Source organism: Denticeps clupeoides, chromosome 8 (genome assembly GCF_900700375.1).
Source record: "Denticeps clupeoides chromosome 8, fDenClu1.1, whole genome shotgun sequence".
NCBI lineage: Eukaryota > Metazoa > Chordata > Actinopteri > Clupeiformes > Denticipitidae > Denticeps > Denticeps clupeoides.
The window spans coordinates 22,914,850-22,931,067 of record NC_041714.1 but is presented as its reverse complement, the minus strand read 5'-3'; the positions used below and the strand labels follow the sequence as shown (position 1 = coordinate 22,931,067).

Below are 16,218 nucleotides of genomic sequence, written 5' to 3'. Positions count from 1 at the left end.
ATATAAAATTATTTTAATTATAGTTCACGTGTACAGCACAGAAACAACGACACAAAGATCTAAAAACAATGAAGCAGAAAACTGAATGTGAAAAACAGAATTTGTGTCTTGCTGTGACAAAACATGACAGAGCTCATGGTTCATGGTTCATGGGTCTCAGCTGGACAGTAAAAGTCAGGACTTTTATTACAAGTGTGTGTGGTGGCAGTGGTGACCTAGTGGCTAATGAAGCGGAATTGTAACCAATCATATGCCAAGGTGCCACCGAGGTCCCATCCCCACAGACTGCTCCCCTGTCTAAAGTTTAAAGTTTAAAGTATAGTGATTGTCACATGTGATACACAGCAGCACAGCACACGGTGAACACAGTGAAATTTGTCCTCTGCATTTAACCATCACCCTGAGTGAGCAGTGGGCAGCCATGACAGGCGCCCGGGGAGCAGTGTGTGGGGACGGTGCTTTGCTCGGTGGCACCTCAGTGACACATTGGCAGATCGGGATTCGAACCGGCAACCTTCTGATTACGGGGGGCGCTTCCTTAACCGCCAGGCCACCACTGCCCCGAGAGCGCGAACGCAGTCCCCCACTACCAGAAATTATGCAGTCGAGATTCCCACATTTGGGGAATTCGCAGGGATCAGCACAGCCGAAGTGCAATGGCTGAGCCTCGCCCTGGTTGACCCGCCTTCTTGATCACGGTATCTCCCCTGCCAGGTAAGTATCTGTCAGGGTGCCTACTGCTCACCAAAGGTTAAAGACAGAGGACACGTTTCACCGTGTCACCATGTGCTGTGCTGCAGTGTTTCACAATGACAAAAAGAAAAATGTCACGGTTGAGAGTGTGGGGTGCACCCCGGCCCTGTGTTCCATGGAGTCCATGCTGTTCTGTGTATTTATACTGCCTCCTGGTGTTTAATCCCCCATCTTGTCACTTCACTTTAAATTCTGCTCCGCTAAGGTACTAGTGCATGGGGAGCGTGTCTTGCTCGTCGTGTCCCTGAGCAAGACACTTAACCCCGAGTGTCTCCTGGGGGGGACTGTCCCTGTAACTACTGACTGTAAGGCGCTCTGGATAAGGGCCTCTGGTGAATGCTGGAAATGTAAATGAATTCTGCTTGCTAATCGGCAGTATCAGAAGATGAACCTGTGGCATTTACACTTCTAGTAACCCTTCTACACAGCACAGAGATGTTTAATTCAACTAGAACATATGGTCCCAAAGACCCTTGGATGTTGTAGGTTCTGGATGGTACAGCGAGGCCTTTACCCGTTTCCTTGTGTGGTACCAGTGGAGATCGCAGCTCTTCTGAACTCCCAGGGGAGAACTGCAGCACACGCCGAATGCTGAGTTTACACTTCTTCTGCCAGGAGCTTCTGGGGCAGTCATTTATTTCAGATATTAAAAAACAACCTGTCAGCTGTTTTTAATGTTACGGTGGCTGTGTGTCCTTGAATGGTAAACACAGTCCTGTGTGGTGAGGAACACGTGTCAGGACCCCGGTCCTCGCTTGCTGTGGCTGCCAGGTATCCAGTGCAGATGGTCCCTGTCTCCCCTGGGTCACGTTGTCCTCCACATTTATTTGACTAATAGAGTCCCGTCAGACAGGAAGGACAAACTAACAGAGAGGTGGCCAGACCCTGGTAAAACCACACATAAACCAGCCAACACAAACACACAGACAGCAGCACTAAAGCTGAATAAACCGGCCAGACCAACAGTTCTGTGTGTTCCTGCAGTGAGATTTCACAGCCAGGACCATCTTCATTACAGGATTTTTCTCCCCGCCCCCCAGGGCCTTCTCATAATGAGCCTCAGATGGCAACAGGCCTCGTTTTATCCCATAAAAATCCTTTCATATCATCCCTGTGAAAACGCCAGCGCTGGGGGACCTCAGGTGCCCAGGGGTCCCTTGGGGCCACATCAATCAGAGCCTGCCCTGGGGGAGGGAATTCAGTTCGATCAATGGCCTGTGGTAATTTGAGCAAGTGCACACTCTCCATCTCTCAAGAGCAGGCGCAGCGGTGTAAATCTTCATCTGCTTGTTTCTGTTCTTCCCAGGTTCCTCTTGCACGTGCAGCCATAGTTCAGTCCTGATCAATCAACTGCTGATCAATCAATTGTGGCAGACGTTCGAGATGATGAAAACAAAGCGAATCATATAGGAGGCCCGTGCTATGTCTGTTTATATGATGGTTAAAATGTCTTTTCTTTTCAGGGGCTGGTTTGTAGCCGGTGTTGGATCACGTTGCCTTCATCTTTAACGCCTCTTCTTATGAAACAAGAGTCGCATAAAGAGCAGGTAGGAAACACAGGCACACAGACAAAACAAAAGGACTGAAGCATCCATAAGGGCTTGTTGCCATGGCATTTAAAAGCATCATCTTACATCACCATGGGAACAGAAAGCGAGGCTTCCGCGGCTACCTCTATGTTGGATGTGATTGTGCGGCTGGCTGACATTTCGCTGGGCTCTCGGCCATCAGACATATCGACTGTCTCTAAACATCACGAGCCACGGGCACACTGCTCTGATCGATCGCTTCGGCTGCTAATTGACTTATGTAACGTTTGTGGGACGGTGTTCAGGGCTAAAATGGTGACCCTTTAATCCCCCCTGGAAGGAGCCATTTATTATCATTTCAATTCATTTTGCTGAAAAGGGGTTTAAAATGTTCAAAAGCAGTTAAGTGTTACATTCAGTTAAGAGCAGCACAGCAATAAAGGTGCATTACACATGGCTGGTTGAAAAACGGTTGGGCCTGGACCCCTGGAACTAGTAAGCTGTAACTGTGACCATCCATCAGCCGACTGTCTGGAAACCTCCTCAGATCAGGATTCATAAGGAACACGGTGGCGCCCTCTGCTGTCTGCAGCGCTGCTTAAAGGGATGAAAAGAAAAGGAAAGGAAAAAGTCAACAAAATAGACTAAATGAAATAATGTATTAACTGCATAAAAATGTAATATTAAATGTTCACACATTATACACTTCAAAAGGACACAATTACAGAAACAATCATATTCATCAACTAATGTCATTAAATACAGATGTGAGGATGTATTTAATAAAAAAATATGGCAGTTATGACGAGTTGAAAGACTGTAAAGTGGCAAACCAGAAACCAACCAGTTGTCCTGACACATTGGACTCTGAAGAAGATGTAAATGAGAATCATTTTCTACATTTACACAAGATAAGGCTGGAACTCATTAGCCAAAACTCAACCAGACCATAATATTGTGATGCTGTGTGAACTTGTGCTTTTCAAGATTCAAGATCTGTTTATTGTCAGTACATCAGTATACACAGTATACACAGAGACCCCCCCCATAGTGCAATAATAAAATACAAATATACACTTATATACACACTGAACTAAACTAACTAAAACTAAAACTTAAATAAAAACTATACTAACTAAAACTAGCATTTAAATAAAAAATATACTAACTAAAACTTAAATTAAACTATACTAACTAAAAATAGCACTTAAATAAAACTATACTAACTAAAACTTAAATAAAACTATACTAACTAAAACTTAAATTAAAACAATACTAACTAAAACTTAAAATAAAGCTATAGTAACTAAAACTAGCACTTAAATAAAAAATATACTAACTAAAACTTAAATTAAACTACACTAACTAAAAACAGCACTTAAATAAAACTATACTAACTAAAACTTAAATAAAACTATACTAACCAAAATTAAAACTATACTAACTAAAACTAGCACTTAAATTAAAACTATACTAACTAAAACTTAAATAAAACTATACTAACCAAAACTAAAACTTAAAACTATACTAACTAAAACTTAAATAAAACTATACTAACCAAAACTAAAACTTAAATTAAAACTATACTAACTAAAACTAGCACTTAAATTAAAACTATACTAACTAAAACTTAAATAAAACTATACTAACCAAAACTAAAATTTAAATTAAAACTATACTAACTAAAACTAGCGCATAAATGGGGTGGTAGTAGCTTAGTGGGTAACACGCTCGCCTATGAACCAGAAGACCCAGGTTCAAATCCCGCTTACTACCATTGTGACCCTGAGCAAGACACTGAGTGTCTCCAGGACTGTCCCTGTAAATACTGATTGTAAGTCGCTCTGGTTAAGGGCGTCTGATAAATGCTGTAAATATGAAATAAAAACTATACTAACATTTTATACTACATTTTAAATTTCCCTGCATGTGACCAGAACCTGACAGACGTGACCGATGCCTTAAATCCACAGAGCCAGAGGCCTGAAGAAGAGGTTAATGATTATTTGATTGATCGGAACACCGAGCTTACTGTCCATCTAACTGGACTGGACCTTTGAGAATCCGGCGAGAGGACAAACAGCGCCCCCCATCGGCAGGTTTATAGAAGCGGCACTGAAACAAAGAGCTTGAAATGCTGACAGCAGCAGATCAGCAGTAAACATCACGTCATAAAAACAGAAAAAAAATATCAGACCAACTGGCACAGAGAGCAAAAACGTCATTTTAATACGCAACAACAACATAATAATAATAATTATAGTAACAAATTCGTTTATAATAATAATGCAATCCTGCGTACTTGGAGCGCCGTTCAGATAACGGCCATTAATGAATTTCTTATTCATGAGGCAGGTCTCCCCGTCTGGCGACATCCGGGTCCTTTAACGGCGCTCCGCCGGTGGGCGCGTGGGGCGTGTCTGGGCGCGGGAGCGCGCGCCGGACGCCGAACCGGAGCCATGAAGAAGCAGCAGAGCCCCGCGCGGCTCCCGGTACCGGAGGGCGACGCCACCGTCCCGCAGCTGAACGGGCTGCTGTCCGCCGGCAGCGGCTTCTACAGCCTCCCCGGGCAGCACTGCAACGAGGTCTGGCCGCGGCTCTTCATCGGCAACGCGTGAGTCGCGCCGTCGTGGCCGCCGCCTCGTCCCCGAACCCGCAGCAACAGGGTCAATCAATCAATCAATCAATCAATCCGCCGCCACGACGTGCGTTCGCGGGCGTTCAGAATCGTCAAAAAAAACGAGCTGCGTTCCTCGTTCCCAAACGCTCGGGGCGTGTCCGCGGAAACCACGCCCTCCCCCAAGTCCGTTACAACTACCGATATGAAAGATGGAAGTGACTGTCACATGTCACAATGTGTCCTGTGCGTTCAACCCAGTGTGCCCAGGTGGCAGTGATGGATGCTTCTTCTAGCAACGCCATGGCAACGGTGACAAGAAACCAGGGTCCTCCCAGTCTGACCATCTACAACTAGCAGAGCACTTTACCATGTAATACCATGTAATAACATATCTAATAATTCACCATGGACAATAAAAACATGTGGGGCGGCGTCCAGCTAAGTCGTGATTTACCTTCAGTTTTTTTACTTCAATTTTGGTTTTATTGTTTTGGCAGTAAATGTTTCAAACTTTCTGATTCCGAGTCTTTAACGTACTTGATAAGACACCCACCTGGAAGCAAGAAGAGCACAAAGTCCCAGGTTCAAACCCAACTTACTGCCATTGTCAGAAAGAAAGTGACGTGACTGTCATTGTGATACACAGCAGCGCAGCACACGGTGACACGTGTCCTCTGTATTTAACCGTCACCCTTGGGGAGCGGCGTGTGGGGACCTCAGTGGCACCTTGGCGGCCTCCGGTTACGGGTTGCGGGCTTCCTTCCCCGCCAGGCCACCACCGCTCCGGCGCTCTGGCGTACATGTAAATATTTCAGTGCAGGTCCTGTCCTGGTCTCCGGGCCGGACTGGTGTCTGGACTGGCTCTCGGGACCCGGCGCGGTTCTCCGGTCTCATTTATCACTGGCCTGCAGTCTGCGGCGAGGGAGCGGCGTGAGCGCTAACACATTACTCCTGCGTTACAACAAAATCGATGCAAACCAGCGGCCAAGTCCAGCAGCTTGTTGAGCCTGAGAAACTGGACGCTGGTCTGAGTGGGCGGAGCCGAAACATAAACCCACTTTTTATAAACGCAGAGCAGCTTTGTATGAAAATATTATAGATGATCGACATCGGAGATGTCAGGTGCCCCCAAACGCAGAAAATCGGCCGTTAAACAGCAGCAGGCTGTTCGCTGTCCACTTTCTTTAACCTTGGGAAGTGTGGGTGTGTCGGGGGACAGGCAGGGGACGCCTCTGATGCAACTCCAGTCCCCAGACTACAGAGAATACTGTGATAATGGTGAACAGCGGCCTGTGTGTTCAAACTCTTCCCTGAATCATGCAGAATTGATCATGGGCCAATCAAATGAAGTTTCATTTCAGTAGAGGTTTTTATTGGAACGTTTTCATAAATTTTTATACACACACACACACACACACACACACACAACCCGCACGCACACACACACACACACACACACACACACACACAGTGGGTACGGAAAGTATTTAAATCCCCTTCAATTTTTCACTCTTTCATATATTGCAGCCATTTGCTAGAATCATTTAAGTTCATTTTTTCCTTATTAATGTACACACAGCACCTCATATTGACAGAAATTTACAGTATTTACCAGACGTCCTTATCCAGAGCGACTTACAGTCAGTATTTACAGGGACAGTCCCCCCTGGAGACACTCAGGGTTAAGTGTCCTGCTCAGGGACACGATGGTAGTAAGTGGGGTTTGAACCTTGGTCTTCTGGTTCATAGGCGAGTGTGTTACCTGCTAGGCTACTACCACCCTCTGTACTACCTAGTTACCCGCTAGGCTACTACCGCCCTCTATACTACCTATTTACGCACTAGGCTACTACCACCCTCTATACTAACTAGTTACCCACTAGGCTACTACCACCCTCTATACTACCTAGTTACGCAATAGGCTACTACCACCCTCTATACTACCTAGTTACCCACTAGGATACTACCACCCACTATACTACCTAGTTACGCACTAGGCTACTACCACCCTGTATACTACCTAGTTACCCACTAGGCTACTAGCACCCTCTATACTACCTAGTTACCCACTAGGCTTCTACCGCCCTCTATACTACCTAGTTACCCACTAGGCTACTGCCACCCTCTGTAATACCTAGTTACCCACTAGGCTACTACCACCCTCTATACCATTTACATTTACGGCATTTGGCAGACGCCCTTATCCAGAGCGACTTACAACCACCTAGTTACCCACTAGGCTACTACCACCCTCTATACTACCTAGTTACCCACTAGGCTTCTACCGCCCTCTGTACAACCTAGTTACCCACTAGGCTACTACCACCCTCTGTAATACCTAGTTACCCACTAGGCTATTACCACCCTCTATACTACCTAGTTACCCGCTAGGCTACTACCACCCTCTATACCATTTACATTTACATTTACGGCATTTGGCAGACGCCCTTATCCAGAGCGACTTACAACCACCTAGTTACCCACTAGGCTACTACCACCCTCTATACTACCTAGTTACCCACTAGGCTTCTACCGCCCTCTGTACTACCTAGTTACCCACTAGGCTACTACCACCCTCTGTAATACCTAGTTACCCACTAGGCTATTACCACCCTCTATACTACCTAGTTACCCGCTAGGCTACTACCACCCTCTATACTACCGAGTTACGCACTAGGCTTCTACCGCCCTCTATACTACCTATTTATTCACTAGGCTACTACCACCCTGTATACTACCTAGTTACCCACTAGGCTTCTACTGCCCTCCATACTACCTAGTTATCCACTAGGCTACTGTCACCCTCTGTAATACCTAGTTACCCACTAGGCTACTACCACCCTCTATACCACCTAGTTACCCACTAGGCTTCTACCGCCCTCTATACTACCTAGTTATCCACTAGGCTACTGCCACCCTCTGTAATACCTAGTTACCCACTAGGCTACTGCCACCCTCTGTAATACCTAGTTACCCACTAGGCTACTACCACCCTCTGTAATACCTAGTTACCCACTAGGCTATTACCACCCTCTATACTACCTAGTTACCCGCTAGGCTACTACCACCCTCTATACTACCGAGTTACGCACTAGGCTTCTACCGCCCTCTATACTACCTATTTATCCACTAGGCTTCTACCACCCTGTATACTACCTAGTTACCCACTAGGCTTCTACCGCCCTCTATACTACCTAGTTATCCACTAGGCTACTGCCACCCTCTGTAATACCTAGTTACCCACTAGGCTACTACCACCCTGTATACTACCTAGTTACCCACTAGGCTTCTACCGCCCTCTATACTACCTAGTTATCCACTAGGCTACTGCCACCCTCTGTAATACCTAGTTACCCACTAGGCTACTACCACCCTCTGTAATACCTAGTTACCCACTAGGCTATTACCACCCTCTATACTACCTAGTTACCCGCTAGGCTACTACCACCCTCTATACTACCGAGTTACGCACTAGGCTTCTACCGCCCTCTATACTACCTATTTATCCACTAGGCTTCTACCACCCTGTATACTACCTAGTTACCCACTAGGCTTCTACCGCCCTCTATACTACCTAGTTATCCACTAGGCTACTGCCACCCTCTGTAATACCTAGTTACCCACTAGGCTACTACCACCCTGTATACTACCTAGTTACCCACTAGGCTTCTACCGCCCTCTATACTACCTAGTTATCCACTAGGCTACTGCCACCCTCTGTAATACCTAGTTACCCACTAGGCTACTACCACCCTCTGTAATACCTATACACCCTCTATTCTACCGCCCTCTATACTACCTAGTTACCCACTAGGCTATTACCACCCTCTATACTACCTAGTTACGCACTAGGCTACTACTGTCCATGCCTTTCACTGCACATTGTTGATTCTGCTGCATTTGTCCTGATGCCACACAATTTGCAAGTGGCTGTTCTGCGTGATGGCACTGTCACCAAAAATAATGACAAGTGGCACAGCGTCAGGTCTGTCCTCATCAGATGTGTTTTTGGTGTGCAGCAGCACCAGCGGTCGTCAGAGTATTTCTGCTGAATTTCTGTACCCTCATTAAGTTTGAGCTGGTGAGCTGTAGCTACCGCCCAACAAGGCTCGGAAGTGTTGCACCTGCTCTCCACGCTCGGACCCCACTCATCCTCACACACATCCTTCACCGTCACTGAGCCGCTTAACCTACAAACTTGCCGATTGATTGTGCTGAACGTTGCTCCCTCAGCTTCGTGGCGCAGAATGTGATGCGTCTGCAGAAACTGGGGGTGACCCACATCCTCAACGTGGCGGAGGGCAACTCCTTCATGCACGTGAACACCAGCGCGGAGTTCTACGCCGGAACCGGCATCACCTACCACGGCATCAAGGCCAACGACACAGAGCAGTTCGACATCAGTGCCTTCTTCGAGGAAGCGGCTGGGTTCATTGAACACGCCCTGGCACATAAAGACGGTAAAGGTGAGTTGCGAGCGGCCCATAAAGAGAATCTCATTGTAAGTCGTGGTTCTTGCGAAGAAGGACAATGCATTGTTACGAAATGACTGTGAATTTTCATATTGCCATATTAATTAAGTGAAGTGAAGTGATTGTCACATGTGATACACAGCAGCACAGCACACGGTGCACACAGTGAAATTTGTCCTCTGCATTTAACCATCACCCTGAGTGAGCAGTGGGCAGCCATGACAGGTTCCCGGGGAGCAGCGTGTGGGGACGGTGCTTTGCCCAGTGGCGGATCGGGATTCGAACCGGCAACCTTCTGATTACGGGTCCGCTTCCTTAACCGCTAGGCCACCACTGACCCCAATTAAGCATCCTGGAGTTCAGTGGAATGGCTGGTTCCCATTAACCTATTAATGATTGTGGGATTAAAGGAGAGGAATATTAATCATGACGCCAAATGGCCCGTGATGGTTCTTTCAGACGAGGTGAGATAAAGCTGATTGAAGTGAATAAGCAGCAAACATCTTAAAACCCACCGAATGCAACGCACATTAGCGGCAACTTTTGAACAAGATAATGGATATGACAGATCGCAGAGAGGCGCGGCGCCCTCGTTTTGCAGCGATGGGAATATACTGAACTGTAATGAGGCCAAATTTATGCCCAGATCCCTCACCCCAACGTCGAGTGTAATTGGTTCCTTTGGCCGGAAGTTTTACAGCATGGATCTTACGCCGCCTCCAGACACAGAGGAGCAATTACCGAGCGTCCTAATTCCCGGGGAACTTGGCGGCGTGGTCAGCTGAGCAGTAAATCAGACGGCCGGCTGGCTCTGCGGGGACCCACTGGGTCCTTTCGTGTCCAGGTCACGGTAAAGGAGAGATTCGTGGGCGGGGTGCAGAGAGATCCGGTTTCAGATGCGCCGCAGAATCTGCTGAGGCAGAGCGGTGAATTCCAGGTGGACCCGGCAGCTCGATAGTGAATATATGAGAAAGTAGGAGGTGGGGGTGGTGCAGCAAGGTAAAGGCTTGCAGGGGTCAGAATATCTATTTTTTTTATTGAAATTGACTTGACACTCGCGACCATCACGGGGCCTGAATACGCGAGTGTGCACATCTCGTGTTTGTGTATTTGTTGTACATCATGAAAACACCTGGTAGTGCCAGGCGTACAATGTCCACAGACAGAATCAGATTACGCTGGCACGTGAGAGATGCATGCAGCACGGGCAGTGGGCGAATATGTACTCTGTTTCTATATATAAATATATATCCCATTACAGGAACACACGTAGCTCATTTGAAGCACACGGCCAGTATTTGTGGCTGAATGCTGAATTAATAAATGTATTCTATAACAGTACATAAAAAGATATGCATTTGAAGTCAACAAATCAGCAACTATAAAATATCAACATGTAATTTTTTACTGACTCTCTGCCACGTGTGCAATGTAGATATGTGAACATGGGATTATTACTGTACGTGTACGGTCATCCGCATTTCCCTTTTATTTTATTTTTGTATATCACAGCAGATGTATTTAAAGGATTCTACTCTAAATACTGCATTCTTAAATCTAATGTATTCAGATTTTATTCCATTCCATCCAAGTCTGATCATTAATGCATCCAGAATGTTCTTTTCCCGTCTGTTCCTTGTTTAGGGAAGGTGTATGTTCACTGCCGGGAGGGCTACAGTCGCTCCCCTACCATAGTCATCGCTTACCTCATGCTCCGCCACAAGATGGATGTCAGGGTCGCCGTGGCGACGGTGAGACAGAAGCGGGAGATTGGCCCCAATGATGGCTTCCTGCGCCAGCTGTGCCAGCTCAACCAGACGCTGGAAAAGGAAGGCAAACTCAAACTCAAAACCAAGTGAGAGCGAAGCCACCGGCTCCGCCCATTCCTGACTGAAGCCAACCTTGGAGCTACGGACCTGGCCAGCTGACACACACACACACACACATACACACACACAGGCTTGACCACAAAGGTCCACATGTGTACACACACATTACACAACACACTCAACTGCCTGATCATCTGAAGCTGTTGCTGATGCCTCCTGCTGCCATCCTCTTCACCCTCCTCTCTGCTGGTCTGGTGAGGGGGATCGGGGCAGTTTCTCCTGTATAAACTTAAAATTGTCCTCCAGGTTTCTCAGATGGACATCTGTCCCATAGGAGAAGATGATCCAGTTCAGCTTCAGTTATGCGTCTAACTGAGTATTCCTGCTTCCTTATCACCGCCCACCTTACCAGCACTTCCACAAGTGTCACCATTCTAAAGCATTTCTGGGCTCCGTCACCTGTAGAAACATCTAGATTATAGCACAACCATTACAACTGCCAGTTCCTCTCCCATCTTTGAGTGCGGGGCTCATCGAGCGAAATCCAGAATGGGAGTTTGGAGTTGACCGAGGTTTTAAACTTGCATCATTCTGTCAGGCACAGAAGCTCCATTATAGAAAAGCCAAAGTGACAGAACTCGATATTGATGAGAGCTGGTGAAACTACATTCCATGATGTCAAAAAAGGCTTAGACCCTTCAGCCTGCACGCACCCGCCCACCCTTACCTGCCATGGTGTGACATGGCAGCAGCCTGTTCCACACAGCAGCGGCCGCTGCTGCTCTCAACCACAAAGCTTTGACGCTGTCCAGCACACTTGAGCTGCAACACACAGCCTTGCCATGCCAGTTAGCCACTGCCAAACGTCTGAGCCACTGGACACCCTGAACACAGGAAACCTCCGCCCCGCCCAGCCCCGCCCCAAATGTCCACTGCCTTCTGTCATGAGTTCTAATGTGTGACCAGCCCTCTTTAACAGAATCATGTGGTACTGCGGTTAATGAAGATGCCGTCATATCACCTCTTGCTTTCAGGCTAAAAGCGCTGCACAGTACAGCTCACATGTTCGGAGAAATGGCATCTGTATCGAAGACATCTGGTTTGATTCTGCATTAATGTGAGTTCTTTCTGAGACCCAGACAGGCTAGTTCGTCAGTCTAGCTGTACTGAGTGATGGTTAGCTTTAGCTCATGAGATATTAACTCAGCCAATTCTGTGCTCAGAACATTAGTATTTCATGCTCATTCATTTCCAACTGTGTTGCCAGATTGGGCAGTTTGCTGCTTTTGAATTATACTGCCGATACTTTGGGTTTTGGTAAACATGCACTCCATTATTTCAGCTAACTGGATACAATCAAATGGACCCAAGAGTAATATGACAAAAAAAAAAAACAATAATATTGTATCCAATATTATATATAGAAAAAATGTATTTACATATGTAGATTTAAGGGTCAGTTTCCTGTTCATGGAATAAGCATTGTCCTTGACTAAAAAAATAACTTTCATGACATTCTCCAGTCAAAAACACTTTTTATTTTGAACTTTTTAGACTTTATCCATGAATAGGAAACTGACCCAATAAGTTTAAAATGCAAGGGTCTAAAAGGTAAATCATTCAAGAGATTGTTGGTGATCTCTTAACTGAAGGAAGGCCCAGACAGTACAATACTCTATAGCGCTCATGAAATTGAGTACATCTGAATTAAATGCTGCAAACAGCAATATTGTCATTAGGCTACTTTCATAAGCAAAAGTCAGCATACTGCATTAGAGTGAAGAAATGACAACCCCACCTTTTACCTTGAAACACATGAAAAGATTTATCATATTTATTTTGCATGTAACATTTGGACCGGATTTCCACAATAGAGAAAGCACAAAGAGCCGCAAATTATTTTTTACATGTAAAATGAATATAACACTTCATTCGTTATTTTTACTTTTATGCTATCTATAAAAACCTAGGGTAGTTTTAATGTAATTCCAAAACTACATCCCTGTAGAAGCCGGTGATGTGACAATGATAAAAAAAAAACAGATGAGATCTAGTCACCTAACTTAGTGGCGTTATGCTAATTCTACACAACCTTCTTAACATACATGCATTAACAATCATTAAACACTAAATATTGCGAACAACTGTTTACTCACCCAGGAGCTTTTAGATTTTGAAACACTAATTGAAAAAACTGATTGGCCGCGCCCACCAGAACCGTTAATCAGATTTCAAGGGTGACCAGTGCCAACCCTGCCTACCTGACGTTGAAAACCTTACGGCAATTTGACAGGCACATGCAGGATTTGTGATGAATGTTTTGAGCATCAAATCAAACACAAGAACGTGTTACATGTTACAAGAACACAATAATATTCAAATTTCAAACTAAAATAAAAAAAAACAACGGATAAAAATATAATATAATATAATTAAAATTATCCCTTTCTGCGTGCCTGACTGCCGTGTTGACAGTGGGTGACATATATATTCCTACATTAAGGAGGCCTATGCTACTGTATTTTAATGAGGATTCTATTATTGGTCATTTTAAAGGTGGTTCTCATGTTTGTATACCATTTGTGAAGTTGTCTGTCGCTGGTTTTGTGTGCATTTTGGGTCTGGAAACAGTCAGCTGTATCTGGCAACACAGTCTTTAGATTCACCAAGTTCTACAGCTACATCAACTCCTCCATCTCCTCCGCAATGACTGATCATTAATGGCGTCTCTTCAATCATCATCCTTTGCTCTTCAGACTCCGTGACAGTTTGCTACTGTTGTCCAAGTCCATGAAGGCAAAGGTTTTTATTTAATCCCATTTTGCACACCAGTAGAAGTTTTGAGTTGTGCCCTGTGGCACAGTATATTCGTCTTCTGATATCTATATACATACAGATATATGTACATGTATATACATATATAAGTGTTGACATATATGAATGTATGCAAATTGCATCTATAATGTATTCGTATTATCAGTACATGTTATTCCAGAGTTATTATCCAGACATTGAGTATGTAGCTATATGTCATATTGTATCCAATATTATAACCGCGGAACCAGCAGAATTCGTGCCCGTCCCCGGTGTCTGTGAAACGCTGCTGGTTGTGTTTGGTGACAGCGAGTCGACCGTTCGTTTCTGCTGAGTCTTAATTGGCCAAATGATAAAACCTCCGCCCTGTTGCCCCAGAATCACCCCATATTTGTAGCACCCCTCTAATGATGCACAAAGACATTTTATCTCCTAAAACAAAAGTAGACTCTTAAACATTCCTCTAAAACATCCCTACCTAACGGTAGTTAGTGCAGCCTGTGCATATACGGAGATTCCATAAAACCTAAACACGTACAACGTTCAGTGCTGCAGAGATGAAAGAAAAAGGGGGGCGCCGTCCGCTGGTCCGGCGTAACCATGACGAGACACCAGCGCCACCTGCTGCCCTTGCAGGGTTCATGGGCGTGTCTGTGTGTGACGGTGACGTTGACACCCGCCGTTTCCACTCAGAACCTACTGCCACTGTCCACGTCCACTAGACATTTTAGCACAACTGCCCCAGCTGCCCCGAAACAGGGACCTGCCGCCCTCCGCAGACCTTTTATTAGCATGTGTGTAGGATTCGTACGAGATAAAGCCTTACGCCCTGCCTGATATCGCTTTCGGCTTCTGGGACAGGAGGGACGGCTCCATCTCAGACACCGGCACCGTTTGTTGAAGTGCACTTGATTTCATACGGCTGTTCTTTTTTTAAAGATGTTCCTTTTCTTTCTAATGTGAACCAATAAACGGCTATAAGGACCCGGCGTGGCTTCTCTTCTCTTGTGCTCGGCCTCATCATTACGCCACGGGCCGACTACCTCACGGCGGAGGAACGAAGGAGCCCACGGAGCAGGAATTCAGACGGGACCGTGGGCTCCACCATATCATCGCATTTGACTTGATGGAATCTGAAAGGGTTGCTGCCCAAAGAGCATGATCCAAAATATGATTTTTTTTCTGGAAGGTTCTTTAGAGGAGGGTTAGACATGATGCTTACCTGTCCATGACGCTGCTGTTTTCCTCCCAACCAACAGATGGAGACAAACACCTTCTAAGTTGTCCTCCACCTTCCTGTGAACACACACCCACATGCATACACACAGGACTGATTATAAACTGAGGCTCACCTGCCGCCTGGGGGGTGCGTCCTTCAGGTCCGAGGGGGCGGGGCATGGAACACCCTGGAATCCCTCGGCCCACCCCTCCGCCGCCTGGAGAGCGGGACAATTACCAGCACACAGCTGTGAGATCGTCTCTGAAACCTGTCCAGGACCCCCACCCTCACATTCACACGCTCCCTACCTCACACACACACACACACAGAATGGATATTAAACTGCGCTACACACCAGGGCCCCATGATGTGTGTGTGTGTGTGTGTGTGATCCCGCCAGCTGACATCAGTAAATTCCATCGCAAAATAAAGCACAATTTATCCTTTATTAAGACGTCATTTGTCATGTACAACCAGGCAGCTGCGTTCTGTGTATTCGTGTTAATAAAATCCTATAAAGTCACTTTTATTCACGGAACGACCAAAAACGCAATTAACAGTTAAGTCGATTCATCATGAAGATGTGAGCGAGATCCACACGCTGCTACACAACATTACTGATGTCCACGTCTGCTGATGGTTACGTCTATTGTTGCAGAAACCAACACACGGACAGTGAGACTGCTGGGTAAATATCACACACACACACACACACACACACTGAGCCACAACAAAGGCACCGCATTACAGAAAGCAAATGCTTTATATCATTCGATGCTCAAAAGGCACTAATGAGACCAGCAGCCCATTGTTGTCATCAGTGTCACCACAACGTCTCACCACAACAGCAGCTACAGCAGAGTTGTGATCTCCGTGTGTGTGTTTGTGTGTGTGTGAGAGAGAGACGTTATGTGACTATTTATCCATAAATAATATTGTCCTACATACACTCAACACCAGTAAAGCTACTTTGAAGCCAACT

General features: G+C 45.8%; 1 protein-coding gene and 1 non-coding gene across 2 annotated transcripts; one reads left to right on the top strand and one right to left on the bottom strand.

Moving 5' to 3' along the window:
- Positions 1–560: 560 nt before the first annotated feature.
- LOC114796255 (U1 spliceosomal RNA) lies at positions 561–722 on the bottom strand. The gene has a single exon (XR_003750650.1). It is a non-coding gene; the product is annotated as a U1 spliceosomal RNA (small nuclear RNA).
- Positions 723–4,699: 3,977 nt separating this feature from the next.
- dusp3a (dual specificity phosphatase 3a) lies at positions 4,700–15,001 on the top strand. The gene is made up of 3 exons (XM_028988664.1): positions 4,700–4,896; positions 9,136–9,368; positions 11,019–15,001. Exons 1-3 carry the CDS (start codon positions 4,742–4,744, stop codon positions 11,231–11,233), a joined length of 603 nt encoding a protein of 200 aa, XP_028844497.1. The 5' UTR covers positions 4,700–4,741; the 3' UTR covers positions 11,234–15,001.
- Positions 15,002–16,218: the final 1,217 nt, after the last annotated feature.

Bases quoted from the DNA above. Each gene is read 5' to 3' on its own strand.
- dusp3a (XM_028988664.1), top strand. From the start codon at position 4,742: ATGAAGAAGCAGCAGAGCCCCGCGCGGCTCCCGGTACCGGAGGGCGAC. The intron at 4,897-9,135 runs GTGAGTCGCGCC...TTGCTCCCTCAG, and splicing joins CGGCTCTTCATCGGCAACGC to CTTCGTGGCGCAGAATGTGA. The intron at 9,369-11,018 runs GTGAGTTGCGAG...TTCCTTGTTTAG, and splicing joins GGCACATAAAGACGGTAAAG to GGAAGGTGTATGTTCACTGC.